At 37.1% G+C, this 22444-nt stretch overlaps 3 protein-coding genes across 6 annotated transcripts; 2 read left to right on the top strand and 1 right to left on the bottom strand.

The window, feature by feature from the left end:
* Positions 1-1173: 1173 nt before the first annotated feature.
* LOC6644537 (probable citrate synthase, mitochondrial) lies at positions 1174-11145 on the top strand. The gene is made up of 3 exons (XM_002067576.4): positions 1174-1459; positions 8912-9889; positions 9965-11145. The coding sequence occupies exons 1-3, from the start codon at positions 1415-1417 to the stop codon at positions 10334-10336; spliced, it is 1395 nt and encodes a 464-aa protein (XP_002067612.1). The 5' UTR covers positions 1174-1414; the 3' UTR covers positions 10337-11145.
* A 591-nt stretch (positions 11146-11736) lies between these two features.
* LOC6644538 (transmembrane GTPase Marf) lies at positions 11737-17032 on the top strand. 4 transcript variants are annotated; one of them, XM_047011645.1, is made up of 9 exons: positions 11737-12035; positions 12368-13056; positions 13120-13409; positions 13478-13816; positions 14024-14035; positions 14297-15223; positions 15293-15463; positions 15551-15792; positions 16543-17032. In XM_047011645.1, the coding sequence occupies exons 2-9, from the start codon at positions 12741-12743 to the stop codon at positions 16742-16744; spliced, it is 2499 nt and encodes an 832-aa protein (XP_046867601.1). In that variant the 5' UTR covers positions 11737-12035; positions 12368-12740; the 3' UTR covers positions 16745-17032. The 4 variants fall into 4 exon arrangements, with proteins under 4 accessions (XP_046867601.1, XP_015033444.1, XP_046867602.1 ...); XM_015177958.3 differs by having other exon boundaries at positions 11738-12035; positions 15596-15792; XM_047011646.1 differs by lacking the exon at positions 14024-14035 and having other exon boundaries at positions 11738-12035.
* A 3149-nt stretch (positions 17033-20181) lies between these two features.
* LOC6644539 (serine/threonine-protein phosphatase 6 catalytic subunit) lies at positions 20182-22167 on the bottom strand. The gene is made up of 3 exons (XM_002067578.4): positions 21923-22167; positions 21462-21749; positions 20182-20687 (listed from the first exon to the last, which is right to left on the bottom strand). Exons 1-3 carry the CDS (start codon positions 22085-22087, stop codon positions 20229-20231), a joined length of 912 nt encoding a protein of 303 aa, XP_002067614.1. The 5' UTR covers positions 22088-22167; the 3' UTR covers positions 20182-20228.
* Between the last annotated feature and the right edge of the window lie 277 nt (positions 22168-22444).

Below are 22444 nucleotides of genomic sequence, written 5' to 3'. Positions count from 1 at the left end.
AAATCGTAAAAAAATTACATTCGTATTTCAGCTCGAATATCTCGGCTTAGTTGCTTGCACGGTAGCTTATTCGATTGGGGGGTACTTCAAGAGTGTCTCTACTGAGCAGTTTTTGAGAAAAAACCCCAAAAGTGTATGGGACTTTTGTGTGCAAATTTATAGATAAGGTTGGCGCGAACTCCGGAACCGGAACTAGTTGCCGGAACCATTCAACCAGTGGACTTAGCACTGCCAAGTTCTAAGGGCCACACTTATCATCGTTATCTCTCGCTGCCAGCATCAAGCAATGCCCGGTATCTTATTGGATTGGGCATAAAATAATCTATACATGGGCGAAGTTTAATAAAAATGTACTGAGCAGTTTTTGAAAAATTAGCAACAGAAATTTTAAAAAATAAGAAAAATGATGGCCGTAAGTTAATATCGATATGAAAATGCACGGTGATCGATGTATTTCATCGAATTGGTTGCCCTCTCTAAAATTGCCTGCCGGCGCATTTGAAAATTACGTTAGCTGGCAAATACATACTAGTGATGTAAGTCTCAATAAAAACATCGATATTTATTTTTCTTGAATTAATAAAGTTCACAGTTTGGTAATAATCAAAAGTTTTTATAATAGTATTTAAAATTAATCTTAATTGAATAAAGTATTAATAAAATATTGAAACCCGCTGGTCTATTCTCTTAATGTTAGCCTTATCTTTAAGAAACTATTTCGTTTACCTAATTTGGGCTTGTTCAATTTATTTTATCTGTTAACATATTGCCAGTCGGTCAAAACTCCTTTACCTTACATTTGTTGTCAATCTGAAAGAATTGCACTTAAAGTTATAATAATTATATTATAAAATTAAATAGGTGACAAATAAAAGCGATGATTTGGTAAAACATCGATACATCGCTGAACATCGACATTAACAAAAACATCGGTGAACATTGCCAAGAGAACATCGATGTTCGATGCATCAATTTTCAATATTCAATTCTTTTAATGGCGAAAGTTCAGTTTTTTACGGCGAATATTCAAATATTATTTATTTTTTACACAGTGGATTTTTTCTTTGCTATAGGTGCGCAAAAAAAAACATCGATAGCCGCGGACAAACATCGAAGTTTTCCCCACCTCTAGTATCGCGGGTTTTCCTCGTTGGCCGGACGTGCGGTGGGGCCAGTTGCCGCGCAGCTACCGTTACAGAAGGAGTGTAAGAGAGAGGTAGAGAAGGACACATTATTTTTGCGCTCACCCACAAGAAAACCACCACAAAAAAGAAAAGAACATTTTCACATCGGAAAATTGAATTTTTTTCTGTGTGTTTTGTGTGTGCAATTCGTTAAAAAAGTGACTAAAATTCAAACCTAAATCGCCTAATAGTGTTTTTTTCTCTCAAAGTTTAAGATTTGAAGTAGAATCATGTCGTTCTATCGCATCTCTGCACGCAAATTGGCTGAGGCACAGGTGAGTTTTACTTAAAAGCAGCAACATCATACAGCCGCAATTATTAAAGATAGTCATTCTAACTGTAAAGTGAGTTTACGACATTGCCCAAAGCCCGACTTCATTTCTAGTCATTGGTTGAAATTGAATAGAAAGCGCCAACTCTACACGTCACGCCAAAAATTATGCCATGTGCTTGCGATTACGAGAGTCATTCGTTTCGTTTGCTTTTGATTGTTGTTTTAGTTTTACCGTGGTTGTATAGTTTTTTTTTTTGTTGCTTTTAGCTGATAATCCTGTTGAGTGATGGACTTGATCGTCATTACCATAGTCAGCAGCATCCAAATGATCATCTTATCATCTGGTGACATTTTTACTTGGCTAGCTAACGTTTGGCAATTAGCCTATTACATAATCTTCTCGCAATGCTGAATTCGATGAAAATTTTGTTCTATTTTGGCTAAGCGAATTTTATTTTGTTAAAAATAAAATTCGTATCTCTTACGAAAGTTTAATGAACTTCTTTTTTTTGGCTGTTGTGGCTTTATTTATTTTGTGAAGCACATCAAAAAGATATTTTTGGAAATTTCCAATGAACGTTGTTCTTTAAGTCGGGCCTAAACCATGCGGCCTAAAAAAATTTGTAACTGTTACGACAACAACAAAAGCACCATCAACGCTTGTTCTCTCTCCTTCAGGTAACCAGCTAAGGGCTCTTCTCTCTCTTTTACGTGCCTCTCTCTGGGCATTGCTTATGTTTTTTTTCTGTTCTGGCTTGCTCTCTCGTTTTGTCTCTCATCCTATAGTATCTACCTACCTACCACTGAAACATTTGGGCAGCGTCGGTCTTACAGTGGCGCCAAAGATGGTCCGCGAAGGGGGTCATGAGTTTATTTGCCATTATTTGCTTAGGTGTGCAACAATTTGGCCTTATTATTAATTTTCAACACGTTCACAAGAAATGTACATTTCTAAAAGAAGATGGGCATTTCGCCTCTGTTCCCGAGTCACCACTACGCCATTGTCGTCGTTTCATTTCCCCATCATATCACATGTGTGCGTTTTTCCTTTTTGGCAAAGAACTGTTTTGGGATCTCTCTCTCTCTCTCTCTGGCAACGTCTTTTTAAGAAAATTGTCCGTCGAATGACCTTAAAGCAGAAGCGCACACCCCTACCACAATCCTCACACAAATGCATAATTGCAATATATCCCGCAGATACATAAGTCACACTCACACACACACACATTTACTTGCGTCGTGTATGTGCCAAGATTATGTAACGGCAAAACACAGGGAAAATCAATAACAACTCCCACACAAACACAAACACATAGGCAAGCCGACATATGTACATATACATATATATAAAAATAGAGAGAGAGGCCTAGCCAGGACGAGCCTCCTTTTTTTGAACTAAGCTTTTCACCGGTGGATGACCGCCTTTTCCTTCTACATATTTTCGTTTTCGTTCGATTTCTTTTTTCGCTCCTGCAAAGATTCTGTTTTCGTAATCTGAAAATGCCACATACAAGAGGAAGAGAGACATTTTGTAGGCATTTTGCCAATTTTACGCTCATCTTGAATGTATTTTGTGGGGCGTTGTTTTGTATCCTCCTCCTCTCTTCATCCACCTATAAATACATGGAACAAAAAAAAAAACAGAAACTGAGAAAATTTTACTTATTACTAGAACAAAAATTTGCATATTTTGTTTTGTTTTCTTTCTCTTCTTCTCTCTTGCTCTATCTAAATAACAAACACGCGAATGTATTTTTTTTTGTTATTTTATCATTCGTACGCTAAATGCCTACGTCATTATGATCATACGTGACGTTGATTACGTAACAAAAACTAACTAACGGCCCTTTTAACCAAATACACAAATACACCAAATGAGTGTGTGTGAGCGAACAAGATTGATTGACAGAGACGTATTAGTAAAAAAAAGGATAGTTTAACACCAGCTGATTTATTTAATGATTACATAAGTTAAAGAAAAAAGAAAAAAAAAAAAAACAACACACAAAAAAATTGATATGCAATTCAAATTTATGAGGGCCAGCTCAATTTTAAAACGTCTGAACAAAGCTCAAGTGGGCACTTTTCGCACAATTAAATTCCTGCCCACCTGCGTTCTTTTTTAAATATATATGTACGTATATAATATTCTCGTCATTGTCGTGTTGAAATTCTTTTAGTTATGCTCAAGTGGACAGATAACAATAGCTTAACCTGCCTGTCGCCTGCTCTGCCTACTTGCTGCAAAAATTTCATCGACGTCATGGAAAGTTTGTTTTGATCTAACGTGGGAGGGAGAAAGCGAGATCATGTGATTACGCTCCTGTTGTCACTCCTTGCTCACCAAATACTCTCGATTATTACAACATAGATACTCCAGACGAATCTAAATGATAGGAGTTCTATGTGTCTAAAGTCAGGATCAAGGCTGTCAAAATTACAACTATTTTTGTTTTGTTGTTATCTCTCTACAAACAAAAGCGTTTTCTTTTCTTGCTGATAAGCGCAACAAATTTTGTCAAGGCACATGATCGCAATATACAAACACAGGTAGTAAGCTCTGATACCATCACAAAAGTCCCCCCCTTTCATTATAGCCAAATATTGAAGGAAGGTGTTAACTCAATAAGTTATGATAATGAAAAAACACACGTATATGTTCATATATATATATATATATATATATATTCTCTATACATATATTATGTATTTCGCAATGCGCAAATTGTCAACAAATGTATAAATGTTTTCTTTGAATAGAACAAAACTAATTAGTTTGATGATGAAGGGGGGGATCGAGACAAAACTTGAAACGTTTACAATGACTGATGACATTGTGTGATAATAGTAAAACGAAAAAAAAAAATAAAAAACTAAAAGAGAGAACTAGAGAAGGCTAATGAGATGATTCATTAATCATATAAATAAATATACAAAATTGGATGTAATTTTGATAAGAAAGTTTTATTCCTAATGTGCATTTTGTGTATGCATTTCTATGTGGAAGAGAATTTGCATAATGCTTGACATTTTACCGTTATATGTTGACACACTCTTACATTAACCCACAAGGTGAATAATATTTACATAAACTCACTCACACTTTATGAATATTATTGAACCGCCACCGCATAGTGAGTTTACTTCGATCGATAGGATCAACAAGTATTTCCCCGTCATTTTGATTGCGATGAGTTTTTTTTTTTTTTTTTTTTGCGGATTTAAACACTCAAGATAAATTATAAACTGTATACGACGAACTTGTATTTGTGTAAGTGTTGTAAAAGACATACAGACAGACGGACAGGCGGGGGCCCTGGCAACAGCGTAGAGATCCAAATGGTTGGTAGGGGACAGATTACGTCATTTCTCCTCAATGAGATGAGATGAGATGAGAAATGAGTTGGGTATATTTACTTACTCGACAAACTGTATAAACTTAATTAAAGCATTTAATTCTGGAAGAGAAAGACGATCGACGAACTGAATGACTGACTGACTGACTGAAAGACAGACAGACTAATGGGATGTAATTACAAAAAATGTCTATAAATTGAATACAACACGAAAGGCTACTAACAACAGTCAATGCCAGAGAGAGAGAGAGAGTGAGAGAGAGAGAGAGAGAGAGAGCGGGAGAGAGAAATAGATAAACACATAGTTACAACCATATTCTATTAACCCACAAAAAAACTAAAAAATTGCATTCGCAGAGTCATGCTCGATCACCTTGATGGTAGCCAACAATTGGAAGTTGTCGTTGTCGCGTGCACAAACGAATTTGTCTTTAATATACATACATACATATATATATATACACATATATATATAGTAGATTGATTATGTAACATGATCAGATCAGAATATTACTCTACGCGCAGACGACGTCGACACTATAGCCAGCACCATGACTTTGACCACTTCCTTAATGACCATGTCACAGCTGCCCTCCCTTCCTCCCCCCATATAGTACATACATATATTTTGTCTATATACATACATATATAATGTATATAGCCTCACAGAATAAGCGATAATTGTTTGCGCGTGAGACCTTCGAAATGGAAAATATATATAAAAAACCTTTATCAGCGGGACGCGCGCGCGCCTAAGTTCTCTCTGCTCAGAAGACAATCGTCAGACGAGACCCTCCTTCTTCGGTTGGAAGACCACCCACGCCCATTGCCCACCGCCCACCTACTAATCTGATTATGTTTTTTTTATACCTACAAATTATTATTGTATGCTAAAAACGCAAGACAAAAGCGACAATGCAAGAACACGAGCGAAAATGTGTATTAAGAAATTTTTAGTTAGTTTCTGTGTGTGTGTGTGTGTAGATAAGATAAGTACGTGCGTTTAGCATGCCTTACGTAAGCCATTCTTGAAACCCCAGCAGCAGCAGCAAAGGAAAGTGTATTATAAATTCACTATCAGCAAAAGTGATTACTAAAGAAGATTGAGGTGACTTGTAGTGGGGGAGAGGGGAACTATATAATTTATGAACTAAAAATTATGACGAACTTAAGTGGAAACGAGTGCTTTACTATATCCACCAAGAGAGAGAGACAGCTGACATTTTAATGACTGTTGATATATTTCTTAATTCTGGCTAATACACACAGCGGTTGAAAAGGGGGGAAAAACAATTAGGTGAGGCAAGAGGACATAAAGTCGTTAGCTAATTTTCGCTACAACGAAAATGAATAAATATTTTGAAAAAATAAAACTCCAAAACAATTTCCATCCCGATCTCCTCCGAACTCGACCCCTATATCACTTAATCTGGACCTGACTAACAGATAAGGATTAAAGTCAAGGTCCTGTTGTGATCATCCTTGTTTTGTTATCATACTTTATAACCGATAATGTACATAGAATATGAAATAGTTTTAGGTCTTGATTGAAAGTTTTTCTTGTTGGATATTGAAATTTAAACAGTTTTTGATCGTTCTTGATTCACCCTTGAGGATTCGCCACTCTATTTAGGTGATCCTACGCCTAATATTAATTGTACTAGACACATCGTTTTAATTACAAGATAGTCTTGATCGTGTGTCGATGAAGCTAATTACTCTCTAAAATTATTCTTCATGGTCCTTTGAATACGTTGTGACGTAATGAAAATGATACTAGGTAGATGTCTCTGGCATCAATCAGATTATTAATAAATTGACAACTCAATTAGCATGTTACCCTCGTCTCGTTTCCCCTCCTGTTCCACCACATCGAAAGAGCTTTGCGGTTTATCTGACAACTTGTTATCGTTTTGTATCTAAAAACTAAGCTCTCTTAAGCCAAGATTGAATTACCTCAAAGGGTAACCACATATTACAGTGGTTGGCAAAAACCTTTTTTTTATAGCTATACACATACATACATATGTATATGTGTAGGTATATATACATATATGTACATTTAATCAATATTTAGCCATAGCGCTCATTATCGATAATTGATATGCTTGATAATAATGGCGATGATGATGCGAGCGCCATCAAATCTACATATATGTATGTAGATACCCACCTAACAAAGGTGTGCGTGTGTATATTAGTTTTTTATCAATGAAAATACAAGTTTCGGTTGTCCAACTAGTTGACTTGTGGGTGGGGGAATGGAGATTCTCTCTGTTTAAATCAATGTGCAGATGACACGAGTCAGTCCAGTCCACACACAATATGCAATTCAATTTGCACAGCAACGAAATGCCGCATCGACCGCGATCGGCGAGCGGCAAACGGCGCCACAAGTTCACTTGGTTAATTGAATTTGTTGACCCACTAGAGCCAACCAACAACACAACCAGCAACAAAATGCGGCGACTGTCAATCAAAATACAAAATACAAGCATTTGAAAATCGCACTTTGTGCTTATTCTGTCTACAGACAACTCAAACGCACAGAAAAGGAACTGAAAAAAACGGACAGACAAACAGAGCCTTTTGTGTGTGTGTGTGTGTGTGTGGATTTCCATTTCTATAAAGATCACTAACAACTTAACTGTATTTTGGAATTTTCCTTCGTTTTTTTTCTTAAACTATTTAAATGCTGTTTTACAAGTCATCACCAGACAGGTCTCAGTGACGGATTTAGTGGGTGAACTGCTCTACACTATGGAAAGAGGAAATTCTATGCTTTGGATTATCGTGCGTCTCGCTTGCACGCACAGACTTAAACGGAAAACTAACAACTTTTTTTTTCGATTTATACAATTTAGGGGGAATGGAGGAAATTACCTACTAAAGCTATTATTCTTATTAACATTGATCAAAATCAAACAAACACATATCTTCTTATGGGTTTGTTATATTAGATCTCGATTGTCTTCCTCTCTCCTCTATTAATGGATCAATCTATATCCGACTTAATCCTCAAAACATTCCCCATTTACTTGATTTCTTTTTGGAGCTAAGAGGAAAATTTCTTGCCTAAAGTGTATTCTTAAGTTCGACAATATGAATGAAGCGTAGGAATTTTTTGTACATTTTTTTTTGCGGTCAATTTAGCGTTGAACTTTCTTTAGAGAAGGGGCGCGCGTGTGGTTTGCTGTTTGCTCATCGCGTTCTCTGGGTTCTATTTTAGAGTTGACTCGCCTTCGCTCAACGTTCGTTCTCATTGGGTTGCATCTCTGGTTCATTGAACCAGTCCCCGGTCTCCAGTCGCCGACTGGGTTAGGGAACTTTCGCTTATAACACTCTCAGACCACCTTATCACTAAACTTGAATGTATATTATAAATAATTCATATATATGGAATGTTTGTTTTGCTTCATTTTCTCGAATTGCTAAATTTGTTTACATAAATGTAGAAATATTTCATTGTATGTTTGTCGATTCGAATTTCAAGGAATTTGAGTTGTGAAACATAAAGCTGATACAGGAATTTGGTTAAGGATTGAAACATTTGAAGAGTTGTCGATCGTTCTCAGGTAGTTTTTTTTCTAGAACCTTTTACAAAAAGTTTTTCATATAGAATCATCTATGTGGGGATTTAAATTGAATGAACTGGAACCTGGAAAAACTGGTTCTTTGGTTAGACATCTCTTTGAGATTTATTCGAGCAGAGAAACGTAGTAAAGAGGTGGAGAAAGAGGGACGCGAAGAGAGAGAGAGAGAGATCACTTGTCTCTCTAAGCTGAGTCATGAAAATACTTCAAGATCGATCTCCCTCCTGTTGGCTTATCATTATCTCAGTCAGACCTGACCAGACCAGACGAGATGCGTCTCGCTTGTCGTTGTCGTCGTCGTCGTCGTCGATGTTGTCGTAGTGGTCGTGGTCGTGGTCGTCGGGCAATGTCAAGCGTAAAATATTCTACAAGTACAGCTGCAGTTGATGATGATGTGATGATGTTGTGACTGTGTGGAATGGGTAGAGAGATAACGTTGCAATGGCATAACGGTAGTTAATGCAATCTCTATATATGTGTATTCTCTATCTCTCTCTTTTGTAGAAACTGCCCAGTGTGGGTTTGTATGTGCGCCAAATTTCCGCTGATGGTCGCAGCCTGCGTGACGTTTTGGCCGCCAAGGTGCCCCAGGAGCAGGAGCGTGTTAAGCACTTCCGTAAGCAGCATGGATCCACCAAAGTGGGTGAGACCACCATTGACATGATGTATGGCGGTATGCGCGGCATCAAGGCCCTCGTTACGGAGACATCTGTCCTGGATGCCGATGAGGGTATCCGTTTCCGTGGCCTCTCCATTCCCGAGTGCCAGAAGGTGTTGCCCGCTGCCGATGGCGGTACCGAACCCCTGCCCGAGGGTCTGTTCTGGCTGCTGTTGACCGGTGAAGTGCCCACCAAATCCCAAGTGCAGCAGTTGTCCCGCGAATGGGCTGAGCGTGCCGCATTACCTCAACATGTTGTCACCATGCTGAACAATATGCCAACCACTTTGCATCCAATGTCGCAATTCGCTGCCGCCGTTACGGCCCTCAATCACGACAGCAAGTTCGCCAAGGCCTATTCGGATGGTGTTCACAAGAGCAAGTACTGGGAATACGTCTATGAGGATAGCATGGATCTGATTGCCAAACTGCCAGTGGTGGCTGCCACCATCTACTGCAACACTTACCGTGGCGGCAAGGGCTCCCGGGCAATTGACTCGAGCCTGGATTGGTCTGCTAACTTTGTGAAAATGCTCGGCTACGACAACGCCCAGTTCACCGAACTGATGCGTCTCTATCTGACCATTCACAGTGATCACGAGGGTGGCAATGTATCTGCCCACACTGTGCATTTGGTTGGCTCCGCTCTCAGTGATCCTTATCTGTCATTTGCTGCCGGTATGAATGGTCTTGCTGGTCCATTGCACGGTCTGGCCAATCAGGAGGTGCTCATCTGGTTGCGTAAGCTCCAGAAGGAGGCTGGTAACAACCCATCAGAGGAGCAGTTGAAGGATTACATCTGGAAGACGCTCAAGTCTGGACAGGTAAGTGTCTGGACAGGCTCGATCATCAATTGATTGGGAAATTCCTAATGGAATGTGTGTCTTTGTTTTTTTTAGGTTGTGCCCGGCTATGGTCATGCTGTGCTCCGTAAGACCGATCCCCGTTATACCTGCCAACGTGAGTTCGCCCTCAAGCATCTGCCCGACGATGAGCTATTCCAGCTGGTGTCCAAGATCTACAAGGTGGTGCCACCAATCCTAACTGAAACCGGCAAGGTCAAGAACCCCTGGCCCAATGTAGATGCCCACTCTGGTGTCCTCCTGCAGTACTATGGCATGAAGGAAATGAACTACTACACTGTGCTCTTTGGTGTTTCCCGTGCTCTCGGTGTGCTCGCCTCTCTGGTGTGGGATCGTGCTCTGGGTCTGCCCATCGAGCGTCCCAAATCCCTGTCCACCGATTTGCTCATCAAGAGTGTACAGAAGTAAATCAGTAGAAGGAATACTAAGGCGGCTGTAAGCGTGAGAGATGAAGATGATGATGATGATGATGACGGTGGTGGAGAGAGGTTGTCGGTTGTCTAGAGAAATGCAGCAACGGCGTCGGAGGAAGGAAGTTCAATTGCAGATGCAGGAAACAAACAAGAGGAAGCAGTAACAATAGCAAAGTAATAGACGCGAGAGGAGCAGAGAAGAGGGAGTAATATGAGAATGAGATGATTATGAGTTTTGAGGTTGATGATGATAATGATCAAATGATGATCGTTTGATGAGATATTGATGATATTGATGCGTTTTTCAACGTAGTGTAGTAGTAGATGAGATGATGGAGAGGAACAGCCAACCAAAAAATATTTAACAACAACAATAAGAACAACATACAAAGCAACATGAAACTGCAACAGCAAAGAAAAACAATAAGTTGGAAATAAGGCAAAACTTATTAATTTTTAGTAGTAAAATAATAAATGAAACAAAATCACTTAATTAATTGTATAAGCAACGCTCTATATATATGTATATATATATATGTATTTATATAAATAAGTATATATTTATATATGTATATATATATGTGTAGAGAGAGGAAAACAGAGAGAGACGATATGTTTGCGCCGATTTCTTATGTTTAGCATTTTCCCTACCCTCCCTTTCCCTTCACGAAGCCTTCTCTATACTCCTCTTCCCGTCAAAAAATATAAGCCCCACCACATTTATACATTTTATTTAGTTTGTTATTTAATTACACTGTAAGCTTGAATTTTGTATAATTATAATTTTCATATTCTGTTTGTTAACATTTTGAAGAGTTATAATTTCTCCCCATCTCCTCCCTCCCCGCTCCTGGAATACAAGAACAACAAAAACAAAAAAAAAACAAGCAACAACGGAAACAACAAGATGAAGAAGCTGAAAACTAATCAACACCATTTTTTTTTTATTTTTAATTTTAACTATAATTTATTATGCAAACAAAACAAAAACCACAACAACAACAAGAAAACCCGAGTGTAAAGAAAACGAAACAAAAAAACAGAACAATAAATAATTTAAAATCAATTAGAGAGTAGTTTTTTCAAAATACGTTGCAATGACAAAGACAAACGAAACAAAAATTACAAGAGATTTGGAAATAAACCGTAGCGAAATTTCACAAACAAATTGGAGTTTGAATCATAAAATATATAATTAACAAAGTATGTATGGGAGCCCCAAAGCCTTCATGAAAATTTCATTTCAATAACCAAAATTAATATACTTTTTTGGAAGGGTATAAAAACCAATGCGAAGGCTGAGAACCAGTGCAAAGGGCTAAGTAAAAGCTTATCGAACACAGTGGCGCGCCGTTGAAATCGATAATCGTTTACCAACACTAATTTGACTTGTTGTTGCGGGGAAAAAGACTAAAATGCAAACGCGTGTTACATAAAAACAAAAATAAAATTAAACAATAACGATATTGTTATAGTTGTAATAATTAACATTTCGGCACTAATACGAATGCAACTTTCTGGCAATGCTAATGCTAATACATTGACAGGCAATCGCAGGAACGAAGGAATTCTCTCGCAAAGCACAGAGCACAATCTGGCCCATACACACAAAGTTGGCAAAGTGATCGGCTAAGCAAAACTTATTGAAAAACAAAGTATTGTACAAATAAAAAATGAGCGAAAGCAATAATCAGGTTAGTTGCAGCAGTAGCTGACTATAGCAGGTAGAGAGGAGGCAGCCGGCAGGCGGGGAGAAGGGCTGATAAGTGATTACGCACACCGAATGATGAAAAACCAAATAATTTTTTGTTTTTCTTTTGGGCAAACTTTTGCCGTACCGTTTATCAGGCCCTCTCTCTCCCTCGCATAAGCTGTCTAACAATTTGTTGCAGCGCAATTTGTTCTTATTTTTTTCTTTCTATTTGCGTTGTCTAAATTTTTATTTATGATTATTCAATTCCACTTTTATTTTTTGGTGCTCACACAAACTTGTCAATATTTTGTTTTTTCTTTTATTTCATTACAGTTTTTTTGGTCTTGATTTATTAAACACAAAAGTATAAAAAAAAAACAAAAAAATTAAAAACAAAAATAAAAAAACACAAAGTATAATCTTCGGCTCCAGGTGCAAGTGCAAGCAGGAGAGCAGATAGAAGAACAGGGAGACCGAAAGAGAGAGCTTTTTATTGCATCAGCACGTCCTTTTGTTTTTGTTATTTTACGTTTTGGTTTGCTTCACCGCTTACCGAGCAGGAGCAACAGAGGTGAAGAGAAGAAGCTGAAGAGGCTACACCTGGAACACCTGTTTTAAGGCTGCATACCTTTTGTTTTGTATGAAAATCTTCTCTTCTCTTCTTCCCCCCCTTTTAAAATTATAATTGCATCTTGTGATAAATCAAATGGCGGCCTATTTGAATCGCACCATTTCGCTGGTCACTGGCCAAACGGCACCCAACGGCAACGACGATCATAATACCTCATCGACGGATACCCTGGACTCTTCCCTATCATCATCGCGTCCCAATCTATCCTTACAACCATCGGCTTCATCAACATCGGCCAACTTTCAACCGAATCCCATGGTATCCGAAACGCGTCTATATCAACCGAATGACAAATCACCTCTCCAGATATTTGTGCGCGCCAAGAAGAAGATCAATGACATTTATGGTGAAATTGAGGAATACGTCAATGAGGCGACAACATTTATTAATGGTAAGTGCAAGAAAATTTCAAACACTGCGATTTTATCAAACTTCAATCGATTTTGTATTTTAGCTTTGCACTCAGATGCCGAAATTGTGGATAAAGCCGAACGAGAACTCTTCGAAAGCTATGTGTACAAAGTCGCCGCCATACGAGAGGTCCTGCAACGAGATCACATGAAAGTGGCGTTCTTTGGACGCACATCGAACGGCAAAAGTTCAGTGATCAATGCCATGTTGAGGGAGAAAATCTTACCAAGTGGCATCGGTCATACAACCAATTGCTTCTGTCAGGTGGAGGGCAGTGATGGCGGCGAAGCCTATTTGATCAAAGAAGGTTCCGATGAGAAGCTTAATGTGGTGGTAAATTCAAGCAAAACTTCTGCAGTAAAAATCCACAGTCTGTAGCCGTCTCTTTCTACTCTATATAGAACATTAAACAGCTGGCAAATGCCTTGTCCCAGGAAAAGCTATCAGAGAGCAGTTTGGTTCGCATATTTTGGCCACGCGAACGTTGCAGTCTTTTGCGGGATGATGTTGTCTTTGTCGATTCGCCTGGTGTGGATGTCTCTGCAAATCTGGATGATTGGATTGACAATCATTGCATTAATGCCGATGTATTTGTTCTTGTCCTTAATGCTGAATCCACCATGACCAGAGCAGAAAAGCAATTCTTTCACACGGTTTCACAGAAGCTAAGCAAACCGAATATCTTTATATTGAACAATCGCTGGGATGCCTCGGCCAATGAACCAGAAAGCCAAGAGTCGGTATGTGTGTGTGTATTTGTGTGTATATATGTACATATATTCGTAGCGTATCCTTGTAATAATATTGATGTCCATTTTCCTTCACTTTTACTCTGAGACCCGTTTCTTGTTGTTGTTTGTTGAAAAAACTTTTTTTTTTTTTGTGTCTTTCGTTTCGTTTTATTTCTTGTATCCTCTTCGCCCACCAAACATAAACAACGACTTCAGGATTTGGCTAAGGTAACAATGATGAGCTAGAAGAAAATCCCACATAGTTTCATGCATTTCATATAAAAGCTTTCGTCCTTGTTGTCGTAAAATTGGTTGAAATTAATAAATTTCTCGACTTTCCAAAATTTAGATTTAGCTTTTTAAAACTTTCTGATAAACAAATTATAAGTTTATATTTCTTTAGTTGCTCGTACCCCCCTGCCAGGTCACTCGTCTCACTCATTCAGCTCTGTGTGTCCCTCATTAATTAACAATATTTTTGTTTCTTAGGTTAAATCTCAGCATACAGAACGTTGCATTGACTTTCTGACCAAGGAACTGAAAGTGACCAACGAAAAGGAGGCAGCGGAACGTGTTTTCTTTGTATCGGCACGCGAGACTCTGCAAGCACGCATCGAAGAGTCCAAGGGTAATCCACCACATATGGGTGCCATAGCCGAAGGCTTCCAGATACGTTATTTCGAGTTCCAGGACTTTGAGCGTAAATTTGAGGAGTGCATCTCACAGAGTGCCGTAAAAACGAAATTCCAACAGCATAGCTCACGCGGCAAAAGTGTTTCCGGCGATATGCGTTCAATGTTGGATAATATCTATGAGAGGATAACCATATTTCGTAATCTAAAACAGGATCAAAAGAATCTATTGACCGAACGCATTCAGGGCACCGAGACACAAATGATGCAGGTGACACGAGAAATGAAAATGAAAATCCATAATATGGTCGAAGAGGTCGAGGAGAAAGTGTCCAAGGCATTGAATGAGGAAATCTGGCGTCTCGGAGTGCTGATTGACGAGTTCAATATGCCCTTCCATCCGGAGCGTTTGGTATTGAATATCTACAAGAAGGAAATGAATGCTCATGTCGAGAGCGGATTGGGTAGCAATTTACGTGCTCGTCTATCGATGGCATTGGCCATGAATGTGGAAGCAGCTCAATCGGAGATGACCGATCGAATGCATGCCCTGGTTCCTAATGAGCAACTCTTGGCCAGCTCCGCCAAATTGGCGGTGCGAACTCAGCCCTTCGAGATGTTGTACTCTCTGAACTGTCAGAACCTTTGCGCTGATTTCCAAGAGGATTTGGAATTCAAATTCAGTTGGGGCATTGCTGCCATGATACAGCGTTTTACCGGCAAGGTAAGAGAGCGCAGCAAAAAGAATCAACCGGCTCTAGTCAATCGTCAAAGCAGTATTGGGGTAAGTCATAACGAAGTCTCTGTAAATCTCTGGATTAACCAATAGTTTTGGTTTTTTTTTTTTGAGCAGCATAGCGTTGTCACACCAGTCAGTACGCCAGTGGAAACCACGCCCGTCTGCCTGTTGCCCACTCCTGGTGTGGGTGGCATAACACCGGAACAATTGTCGGTCATTTCTCGTTTTGCCATGTCATCGATTGGATCACAGGGCACTGTTGGTGGTCTCGTTGTTGCTGGCATTGTAAGTATCGCAAATAGTTGTAGATCGTTCCCCCGTCTACCGCAATTGCCCTCCCCCCTACCACCCTCCCTCCCTCCCTTCAAGTAGGTGCTAATGAAACGCTATGTGCTGAACACACCCGAACAATTGCAGATGCTGAAAACGATCGGTTGGCGTGTTCTAGTCGGCGTAGGTGCCCTCTACGGTTGCATCTATCTGTACGAGCGTCTCTCATGGACCAACTCGGCCAAGGAGCGCACCTTCAAAGGGCAATATGTGCGTCATGCCACCAAAAAGCTCAAAATGATTGTCGATCTGACATCGGCAAATTGCAGTCATCAAGTTCAACAGTGAGTAGCAATCAAATCATTACAAAGAAGTTTGCGAAGGAACTATGTATAGGGAAGATTAGAGAAAAGAAATCTTACAAATGGAGATCAAAAAAGAAAGCAAAGAGAATTGATATGAGTTCTGGTTCTGGAAAGAACTGTGTATGGGTCTAAAACGATATAGGGACAGTATTTAACAAGAAAGAAACACTAGGAGACAAAATAAAATGTTTTAGTTAACAAAGATGAATAATGAAGAGTAAGAGAGTCATGAAGAGAAATGAGACGTTAAGAACAATGGAGGAAATTTTCTACTTTGTTTAAAAAAGAACAATCAAAATAACAACAGATTAAGGCAAAGAAAACATTTTTTTAAAGCTTAAGGCATAAATATCGATTGAAAGATCGAAAGTACATAATTTAAAAGGGAATTTTAGGCTATACATTTGATATTATAATTGGATAATATTGTAAAGAATCAATACAACATATTGTAAAACAAAAGTTAATTTTGGATTGCAATTTCATAAGCCGCTTAAACACACAGACACAAACGTGACTAATATGGCTATATCTTTGAAAATATTTATGGGACTTTGTTACAATTTTCAAAAACAAAACAAATGTGACTATACATACATATGTATATAGGAAACTAATATCTTCGAGGGTATATTTATGCTTTTATAAAAGAGCAAATTATAGTGAACTAGAAAAAAGTTGAAAAAGAAAGAAATATATTAAACTCTTGTTCTCATTGTTGCCTCTTAGGGAACTGTCCAGCACCTTTGCACGCTTGTGCCGCACTGTGGACACTGCCACCACCGATATGAATGAAGAACTGAAGACACTGGAGTCACAGCTCAAGATTCTGGAGGCAAATCAGAAGCAATTGAAACTATTGCGTAACAAGGCCAACTACATACAAAACGAATTGGACATCTTTGAGCACAATTACATTGCGCCGCAATAGATGACATGACCAAAAAATGAAAAGGAGGCGCGGGAGCAGGAATAGGAGCAGCAACGGAATAGGAGAAGTGTGCCCCACCCCCCCACACACTTCCCCACCATTATAGAAGCTTTAAACGACAACATGACTAACAAACCTGCAGGAAAAAAGCAAAAAAAAAAAAAATTAAGGAGAAGGAGAATGAAAGAAAAGAAGGAAAACCAAACTGAGAGAGCAACAGCAACAAATTGTGGATTCCTTTACAATTCACATGCAGCATGAGAAATACTGTTATATTTTAATATTTCATTTTTTTTTGCTTGTTTGTTTTTTTTTTTTTAAATATTGTTGTTGCGGAAGTGTTTCTTTTTCATTTTTTTTTTTTGTTTTATATATTCTATATGAGAGATATTTACCTATGTATACCTATTAATATTATATTTTTTTCAATTGTAATGTTGTTGCTTAACTACACACACACACACACACACACACACATACACCCATTTAAAAGAGGAGTATACTGTGAAAGATCGTGGCCGGGTGCCATGTCTCAACAAATAGAACAAAAATAAAAAATGGAGAATCGATCCTTTCTACCCGCCCCCTCCCCCCTCCAAAAATATATCCTAACAAATGGCAATTATATATAGCTAAAAACTTATTTTGTCCAATTGGTTACAAATTTTGTTTTGTTTTAAATAGAATATTCAATTAGTTGAAAACAGAATGACGACGATGAGCTAAATGTGAGGAAAACTAAACGAAAAACTGTAAACAATAATAAAAGAAATGAAATTATGTAATTTATTTATGCAACTCTTTTTTGTAATTTATAGGCAAACATCTTTCTTTAATCGGAAAGAGTTTCAAATAGATGTGTCTAGATGTCTATCTATTGTGAAAAAAGTATTAAAGATTGGTAAAGTTCTTGTTCAATTTTCTAAGATATGTATTTGGGGAATATATACCTACATATTGAATGAGAATATTGAATATTAAATGAATCTTTTCTGTAATTATTTCAAATTTCTTTGAATATATATGAAAAAGTATACATATATACATAGTCCATATAGTCCAGTCTATCTTGGTTTCGTTATTATATAAATTTTGTATAGTACGTTTTTATAGTATATCCTTTAAGGACCATTAAACCATGTGATATCCAAAAGCATATACGAGTTAGGGATAGGATGTTGAAAAATTAACTTAAAATAGAGTACATAGAGTTTTGATTTCGACGGATTGGGTATTTTTTTAAAGTCCTTATATGTAGTTAATTCTTAAATATTCAAAGCAGAAAATGAGTCAAAAGATTGTGGCATTGTTTTTGTGTCATTACTTCCTCAAATCTCTAATTGAGATATAGAATCTACAGTTCTGATATATATACAAACTTGAACTTTAGTATTAAGGCACCTTCGAGGTCTACATTTTGTTTATAAAGGTCTTTAATTCGCTTTTTAAACTCCTCTAGTTTAGTGCATTAAATATCTTAAGGAATTTAGTTTGAATGAATATTGAAGAGATTTATTTGTCATAAATTTATAAAAATTCTGTAATCCTTGTGTACTCAGTTGTGCCCTTGTTTATTTGAGAGCTTCCCAAATCTACTTGCATCCTGTAAGAAAAAGGATTTAAGTCCATTGCTTTGTGATAAACACAGTGTCGGATTAGCCATTTAGCAGGATTAGGAAATGCTACAGGCCCCACGTTATCATAAGGCTCACTGATAAGTTGATTCAATGTTATTTTATTAACCAAATTGTGATTCTAAGCTAATTTGGTAAAAATAACAAAAATTTAATTTGAAAAATTCACTTAACCTCTGCAAATCTGTAATTTTAGTCGATTTTCAAAAATGATATCTCATTTTATTACTTTTAATATCAACTTAAATATATATCGGGATACTTATCTTATAAAGCGAGGCAAAAAATGCCTGGGAACAACAAATAGTCCATAACTTTATAAAGCTCTGATTGAAATGAAATTTTCGAAATATTTGAAAAATGCATGTCTTTTGATTTTGAAGTTAGAAAAATGTCTTTCAATCTGCATTGAAATGTCGACAACTAAATTTCTTTCCAATTTTCGCAAAAAGTCATACATAGGGCTTTTTCTTTTCGCATTAAATTTAATTTCTCCAAATGTTCAAGTGTTAAATGCCATTTAATAGAACGTCCAAAATTGCAATTAAAATGATATATAACTTTTTGATATCGGTTAGAAATAAACCATATTACAGGCTGGGAAAAAGTAGGCAAATTGAGCAAAAAATTTAGTTTAAAAATTCTAGAAAAAATGTAACATTTTGTTTACGAATAGTTTTTGATCGACTTTCATTGGAATGTGATCTTGTAATTTGCATTATATTTAGGTATTTGATTTGCTGCAGGCCCTGCGCTGGTTTAATCCGGCACTGGATCGACATCATTTAACTATTTGGATAAGTTTTTCTTTATTGCTATAAGCCTACAATCCAAGAGAGCTTGGCTTGGCTTAACAATTTAAGTCAACTTTTAAAACGTAAAACTTTTAAATTTCCTTGGTTTTTTTACCATAATATTCTGCATTGAGTTATTTTGTTTCATGACAATTGGCTATTTAAGTTGGCCTACCACCCAAAATATATACAGAAAAACATTTAGAAAATTGTCTTCTCAATTTAATCGTTTTCATTGAATCGGTTAACGAAACTTTGTTTCGTCTTTTATATAATAGATATATAATTATTTTTGTTTTTTTTTGTTTTTTTTTTTGCAGCTGCCACACAATTTGACTTTAAAATTTGATGCCTGCTTAGTTTTTGTTTTTTTTTTTCTTTCTCACTTTTTGGTTTTTATAAAATACGAAAAATTTACAAAATAAATATGTGTGTTCTTTGTTTGATTTCTTTTTTTTTTTTGTGTGTGTGTGTGTGTGTGTGTGTTGCTTGGAATACAAAATTGGTTAATTTGAGAGCGAGATAGCGAGAGAATTTATAATTAATTTAGTTTAAAGGCCTGAAAAAGTCTATATAGTGAATTCACTATTAGTAAATACAATACGTAAATGTTTATAGTTTTTTGGTTTTTTCTTTTTTTGTTTTAGTTTTGTTTTTTGTTTTTATAAACAATCTTTCACTTACAATTTTAGATATTTTATGTTTATTTATATATATCTTACTTTTGTTTTGTTTTTGTGTTGTGTTAATTATTTTAAAGATCCTACCGAGCACAATTACCAAAAATTTAACAAACGTTTTTGAGCTTACTAATAGAAAAACAACAAAAACAAAAAAAAAATAGAACTGCATATACTAGATAGTATATAAAAAAAGGAAAATTAGAAAGAGAAAAATTAAAGCCAAAATACAGCTGTTGGTGTGTAGGTGTGCGTGTGTGTGTGTGTGTGTGGTGGATTGAATTGGGCTGTGGTGTTTGGATGGTTTCTTTTTTTCAGTTGTTGTTGTAGTTGTTGTTGTTGTTGTTTTTTGTTTTGTTTTTTTTGTTTGTAAGATTCACAGAAAATATGGCGTTGTATTTTGCTTGGGTATAACACGTTCGGAATCCGGTACGGCCAAAAAGATTTTCGTCTGCCTCTGTTGCGCCGTATCGAAACTTAGAATGGCCGCAACATTGCCACAACGATAGCAATAGTTTGGGGCCGACCAAACTGTTACCAATTTACCCTCAAACATATATTTGATGCCCTCATTGACCAATTGATGGGCGCGGCATATTAAATCCAGATTGTTAATGTTCATAAAATCTTTGGTCACATTATGACCAAACAGCCAGCCGGCGCCACGTGGACTTTGGCCCCAATATTCCATATCCTCGGGATCCGACCAAACCAAATCACAGAAGGCACCCTTATACGGTATCTCACCATTTCGTTCAATGGTCCGTATTTGATCCAAAGTAATAATCTCAGGACTCAGACCGCCATGCACGCACAGCACCTCCTCGTCAATGATCTGTGGAAGACAAGATAGTAAAAGAAAAAGTTTTCATTAGATCAAATCATGTTTCAGTTATCCCAGAGTAAAAATATGATAAATTCCTCTTTGTAATTTAGATATCTGTACTTGAAAATAAAAAAGGAGTATTATTTATCCATCTCCGATCATAAAACGAGATATTTTTCAACATTCAAAGATATTTTTCAATTAAATTATGTCCGATGTGAAAATATTAAGTAGCTTTATACTTTTGTGAATTATTTGAATATTTTTAAGTTGAGATTTCGTTACAATTGGATATCTATACTTAAGAATTGCTAAAACAATCAAAAAAAGGAAGTATTATTATTTAGAAAGTTTGGACAACGTTATTTTTGTTTTATATTTTTAAGTTTTTTTTTCCGATTTATATATAGACTAACTTTAACTTTAGTATAAACTGTTTTTAAATCGGATTTCAATATTTACAACTTTAAGACATTCTTCCAAGGAATTTTCGAAGCTATTTTTAAGAAAATTTCGAAAAATTCAAGAGATTATTACTATTGTGAAGCTCATTTAAATATTTTATAAAAGGAATTCGTCATCAATTCTTGTACTTAAGACAAACTAATTTGTGGTCATGGCTAAAATACTCTCGATGGGAGTAAAAAAGTGACTTAACTGACACCTCCTAAAGGGACTACAAAAAATATAAGCCTTATCAACTGAATGAGAATAATTAGGAGCTTACAACGTGGGTAAACAATTTGAAGCAATAATTCTTTGTAACTACAATTGTATTCTTACCGCCGCTATGGTGAGCAGATCAAACACTTTGCAACAATATTTCCAGCCATTGGCATTGCCATACTTGCTAAAGCACTCATCGAAGAAGCCATAAACCTTGGTTATCTGTCGCGTTTCATGATTGCCGCGCAACAATGTTATCCGACTGGGATAGCGTGCCTTTAGGGTTAGCAGTCGTGTGAATGTCTCCAGACTGTAATAGCCACGATCCACAAAATCGCCCATGAATATGTAATTCGTGTCGGGCACTTGGCCACCAGTCCGAAATAGCTGCTCCAGGTCATAGAACTACGGAATAGAGATATGAGAGAATGTTGTTTTTGTTTTTTGTTTTTTTTTTTTTTTTTGAAATTTAATTTCATGAATGATGATTGGTGACGCCCCCTTGGCGATTGGGTTGCCAATTGTGTTGCGTTCACTCGGTGCTTGTGAGGCGAGCCACGCTCGTTCTGCTAACTAACCTGACCGTGTATGTCACCGCAGACGGTGACGGGCGTGCTCACTGGCTGTATGTTGGTCTCCTCCAATAGAATGTCGCAGACCATATCACAGAGTTTCTTTAATTCATTTTCGGGCAAGTATTTGCATTCCTTGACAATTTCAATCCATTTGTCCACATCGCCCATGATCCTATATCTTGGTCTGTTGTCTCTTTCAGGTTTTTTTTTTGTGCTGTTGCTGTTGTTGTTCTTCTTCTTGTGTGTTTGTTGTTGTTGTTTTTTTAGGGCTGAGCGAAACATCGATATAATATCGATACATCCATAGAGTATCGATACAACGAAAACTCGTTATCGGTTAATCGACATTTTGGATCAAAACCTATCGGCTAGTCGGCATTTCGGAGCAAAACCTATCGGTGAATCGACATTAACCTGACTGGGCGGGCACATTTAAAAAAATGTACTCTTGGATAAATAAACCATAATGAATGAAATATATTTTTTCTTGCCATTGCGATTATTTACTATTTTTTATTTTTCTAC

This window comes from Drosophila willistoni (genome assembly GCF_018902025.1).
Source record: "Drosophila willistoni isolate 14030-0811.24 chromosome XL unlocalized genomic scaffold, UCI_dwil_1.1 Seg142, whole genome shotgun sequence".
In the NCBI taxonomy this organism is placed as follows: Eukaryota; Metazoa; Arthropoda; class Insecta; order Diptera; family Drosophilidae; genus Drosophila; species Drosophila willistoni.
Note: the sequence above shows the minus strand (reverse complement) of the source record. Positions and strands in the feature narration are given on the sequence as shown.

Coding starts and splice junctions, on each gene's coding strand:
- LOC6644538 (XM_047011645.1), top strand. CDS start 12,741: ATGGCGGCCTATTTGAATCGCACCATTTCGCTGGTCACTGGCCAAACG. Junction 13,410..13,477: donor ATGAGAAGCTTAATGTGGTG/GTAAATTCAAGC, acceptor TACTCTATATAG/AACATTAAACAGCTGGCAAA. Junction 15,793..16,542: donor TGCAGTCATCAAGTTCAACA/GTGAGTAGCAAT, acceptor GTTGCCTCTTAG/GGAACTGTCCAGCACCTTTG.
- LOC6644537 (XM_002067576.4), top strand. CDS start 1,415: ATGTCGTTCTATCGCATCTCTGCACGCAAATTGGCTGAGGCACAG. Junction 1,460..8,911: donor GCAAATTGGCTGAGGCACAG/GTGAGTTTTACT, acceptor TCTCTTTTGTAG/AAACTGCCCAGTGTGGGTTT. Junction 9,890..9,964: donor AGACGCTCAAGTCTGGACAG/GTAAGTGTCTGG, acceptor TGTTTTTTTTAG/GTTGTGCCCGGCTATGGTCA.
- LOC6644539 (XM_002067578.4), bottom strand. CDS start 22,087: ATGGGCGATGTGGACAAATGGATTGAAATTGTCAAGGAATGCAAATAC. Junction 21,750..21,922: donor GCGGTGACATACACGGTCAG/GTTAGTTAGCAG, acceptor TCTATTCCGTAG/TTCTATGACCTGGAGCAGCT. Junction 20,688..21,461: donor ATCTGCTCACCATAGCGGCG/GTAAGAATACAA, acceptor TGTCTTCCACAG/ATCATTGACGAGGAGGTGCT.